This window comes from Felis catus, chromosome D2 (genome assembly GCF_018350175.1).
Source record: "Felis catus isolate Fca126 chromosome D2, F.catus_Fca126_mat1.0, whole genome shotgun sequence".
Taxonomy (NCBI): Eukaryota; Metazoa; Chordata; class Mammalia; order Carnivora; family Felidae; genus Felis; species Felis catus.
Window position 1 is genome coordinate 70,893,965 of NC_058378.1, and position 3,891 is coordinate 70,897,855.

General features: G+C 61.5%; 1 protein-coding gene across 1 annotated transcript; it reads left to right on the top strand.

Moving 5' to 3' along the window:
- The first annotated feature begins 800 nt into the window (after positions 1-800).
- On the top strand, positions 801-2,225 carry ADRB1 (adrenoceptor beta 1). The gene has a single exon (NM_001009375.1). The coding sequence runs from the start codon at positions 801-803 to the stop codon at positions 2,223-2,225; it is 1,425 nt and encodes a 474-aa protein (NP_001009375.1).
- The last annotated feature ends 1,666 nt before the right edge of the window (positions 2,226-3,891 follow it).

A 3,891-nucleotide genomic window follows, 5' to 3' on the forward strand; every position in this document is an offset into this window, starting at 1 on the left:
ACTCCTCCAACGCCAGCGGACAGACTGTCCGAGGCCCCCTCCCCGCTAAGGCGAACACGCGCTCGGCTCGGCAGGGAACCTGGGCACTGGAGGTGGAGAGGATGCCGGTGGAGCGGGGGCGCAAGGAGGGAGCCAAACGCCAGAGGCAGAAAGGGCGCGGGAGGGGGCGGACTGCGGGAGAGAGTGGGAGCTTCGGGGAGCGGCGGGGACGGGGGTGGGAGCCGGGCGCAGGGGTGGGGTAGAAGGGCACGGGGCCCCGGAACCCGCGAGCGCTGGAAGGGCGCGCCCGCAGGAACCGGCGGGGGCGGGGGCGGCGCTCGTGCGGCGATCTGCCCCCGGACTCCCCCGAGCAGCAGAACGGCCGGTGGGAGGGGGGTGCGGGAGGTGGGAGGGTGCGGGGGGTGGGGGGGGGGAAACAAGATAGGGGCGTGCCTTTGCCCGGATTGGCTGCAGGAGCCTGACGCGAGGTCCCGGGGGTTGGCTTGGGGGAGTGGGAGCGGGGTGGGGTGGGTGCTGGGTGCCGGGGCTGCGGGCTCAGCACGCTCAGAAACATGCTGAGGTCCCGGCGGCTGTTCCAGCAGCGGCAGCGGCTCCAGCAGCAGCGGCGGCGGCGGCGGCGGCGACAGCGCACGGCTCCGGCGGGGAAGGCGCCCGGCGCCCATGCCTCCGGCCCCGCGCAGCGGCTGCCCTGACCTGGCCGCGACCTCCCTCCGCGCGCCCCGCCGCCCGGGCCCCTGGGGTGTTCCCCAACCACGGCCCAGCCCCGCCACACCCCCCGCCCCCGGCCTCCGCAGCTCGGCATGGGCGCGGGGGCGCTCGCCCTGGGCGCCTCCGAGCCCTGCAACCTGTCGTCGGCCGCGCCGCTCCCCGACGGCGCGGCCACGGCGGCGCGACTGCTGGTGCCCGCGTCGCCGTCCGCCTCGCCGCTGACCCCGACCAGCGAGGGCCCCGCGCCGCTGTCGCAGCAGTGGACGGCGGGCATAGGCCTGCTGATGGCGCTCATCGTGCTGCTCATCGTGGCGGGCAACGTCCTGGTGATCGTGGCCATCGCCAAGACGCCGCGGCTGCAGACGCTCACCAACCTCTTCATCATGTCCCTGGCCAGCGCCGACCTCGTCATGGGGCTGCTGGTGGTGCCGTTCGGGGCCACCATCGTCATGCGGGGCCGCTGGGAGTACGGCTCCTTCTTCTGCGAGCTCTGGACCTCGGTGGATGTGCTGTGCGTGACGGCCAGCATCGAGACCCTGTGTGTCATCGCCCTGGACCGCTACCTCGCCATCACGTCGCCCTTCCGCTACCAGAGCCTGCTGACCCGCGCGCGGGCGCGGGCCCTGGTGTGCACCGTGTGGGCCATCTCGGCCCTGGTGTCCTTCCTGCCCATCCTCATGCACTGGTGGCGGGCCGAGGGCGACGAGGCGCGCCGCTGCTACAACGACCCCAAGTGCTGCGATTTCGTCACCAACCGGGCCTACGCCATCGCCTCGTCCGTCGTGTCCTTCTACGTGCCCCTGTGCATCATGGCCTTCGTGTACCTGCGGGTGTTCCGCGAGGCCCAGAAGCAGGTGAAGAAGATCGACAGCTGCGAGCGCCGCTTCCTCAGCGGCCCGGCGCGGCCCCCCTCGCCCGCGCCCGCGCCCGGCTCCCCGCGCCCCGCGGCCACCGCCGCCGCCGCCGCCGCCGCTGCCCCGCTGGCCAACGGGCGCATCAGCAAGCGGCGGCCCTCGCGCCTCGTGGCCCTGCGCGAGCAGAAGGCGCTCAAGACGCTGGGCATCATCATGGGCGTGTTCACGCTCTGCTGGCTGCCCTTCTTCCTGGCCAACGTGGTCAAGGCCTTCCACCGCGACCTGGTGCCCGACCGCCTCTTCGTCTTCTTCAACTGGCTGGGCTACGCCAACTCGGCCTTCAACCCCATCATCTACTGCCGCAGCCCCGACTTCCGCAAGGCCTTCCAGCGCCTGCTCTGCTTCGCGCGCCGGGCCGCCCGCGGGGGCCACGCGGCCGCCGGCGACCGGCCGCGCGCCTCCGGCTGCCTGCCGGGGACCCGGCCGCCGCCGTCGCCGGGGGCCGCCTCGGACGAGGACGACGACGACGACGTCGGGGCCGCGCCGCCCGCGCGCCTGCTGGAGCCCTGGGCCGGCTGCAACGGCGGGGCGGCGGCGGCGGACAGCGACTCGAGCCTGGACGAGCCGGGCCGCCCCGCGGGCGCCTCGGAATCCAAGGTGTAGGGTCCCGCGGCCGCCGCCGCCGCCGCCCGCGCCTCCCTCCCCTGCCCGCGCCCCGGGAGCGAGAACGCCCAGGCGCCCCCACTGGCTTCCCAGGGGAGAGAGATCCGTGTTTACGCAAGCCCCAGAGCAGGTGAACTCAAAGCCCGCAAAGCTGGTCTGAATCCTCCAAGGCGAACGCAAAAGCCGCGGACCGTTGCACAGAAAGGAAAGTTTGGGGAGGGCTGGGAGAGTGGCTTGCAGATTTGTCTTGGTTCTTTTTTTCTGTGCGTGCTTCGGCCTTCTTTGGTGTGTGCGTGTGATGCATCTTCCGTTTGGGGGGGTTGTCTCCCCCCCCACCCCCCCACCCCCACTTCCAGGTGGTTTTTGACACTTGCTTCGAGGACTGGGTAGTAGAAAGGGTCCCGGGAACAGGAGCAGTCAACCGGAGAGAGAAGGGGGAATGACAGTTGTCAGGACATGTTCCCTTTGCTTTCCAGAGAAAGTTCCTGTTAATTCCTGAGTAATGATGGTTCCTGTTCTTAAAGCAGAGGGAAAGGATGGATGCAAAGGAACGTTTCAAGAAATTTTAAGCTCTTCTTGGAACAAGCGTCACCTTGCTTTCTGTTTGTAGGGCAAACCTGCAGTCCCCGCGCGCCTCGGTGGTCAGGCTGAGGGGTTTCTACCTCACACTGTGCAAATTGCACAGCAAGATAGAAAGACTTGTTTATATTAAACAGCTTATTTATGTATCAATATTAGTTGGGAGGACCAGGCGCTGAGCCTCTGTGACATGTAACTCTGTCCATTGAAGACAGGACAGAAAAAGAAAAACAAAAACAAAAAACAAAAACAAGAGGAAACAGTTCAGATTACTGCACACATGGGTAAAAAACAAAAACAAAAACAAAAAAAACACAAAAAAACAAAAACAACAACGACAAACAAAACAAAGAGTGGTTCCAAACCCCATTTTGCACAGTGTTAGGAATTGTAATGTCCGCAGAAGGTATGACTTGCACAAAAAGAAATCAAATATTTTTTAAAGGGGAAGGGGGCAGATCTTAAAAAACTAAAATAAAATTCAAAACTCTACTTCTGTTGTCTGTTATGTTCTTGAGCTAATGATTTGTTGGAAAAATACATTTTTATACTCTTATCATGGTACTGTAACTGTATCCATATTATAAATATAATTATCTTAAGGATTTTTATCATTATTTTTTTATGTCCAAGTGCCCACGTGAATCTGCTGGTAAAATTTAGCACCCGCCTGTAAATTGTATCTCCTCCGTGTGTTTTACCAAGTATTTATACTCTGGTGCAACTAACTACTGTGTGAGGGATTGGTCCATGTGCAATAAATACCAATGAAGCACAATCAAGATTACGTACCGCGTGTCTGTAAAGGGTCAGTGATAATGGAAAAGACAGTTTGTTTTGTTCAAAATATAGGCTGGGTTTCCCATAGCGCTCTTTTAATAGCTTTTCATGACTCAGTAACATAGCAAAATGCCTCTAGACCAAATAAGGCATGCACCTACTGAGAGCTGCAGACTTGCCCTAAATTTTCACAGCCGGATTCAAGGTATTCTAGACTACTGAGAGATGTTTTCAAGATCCCATCTGCTGCACTTGACTTAAGAAGTAACATTTGGGATGGTGTAGCTTAAAAAAAAAAAAAAAATGA

What these genes read in the sequence shown, in the direction of transcription:
- ADRB1 (NM_001009375.1), top strand. Translation starts at nt 801, where the DNA reads ATGGGCGCGGGGGCGCTCGCCCTGGGCGCCTCCGAGCCCTGCAACCTG.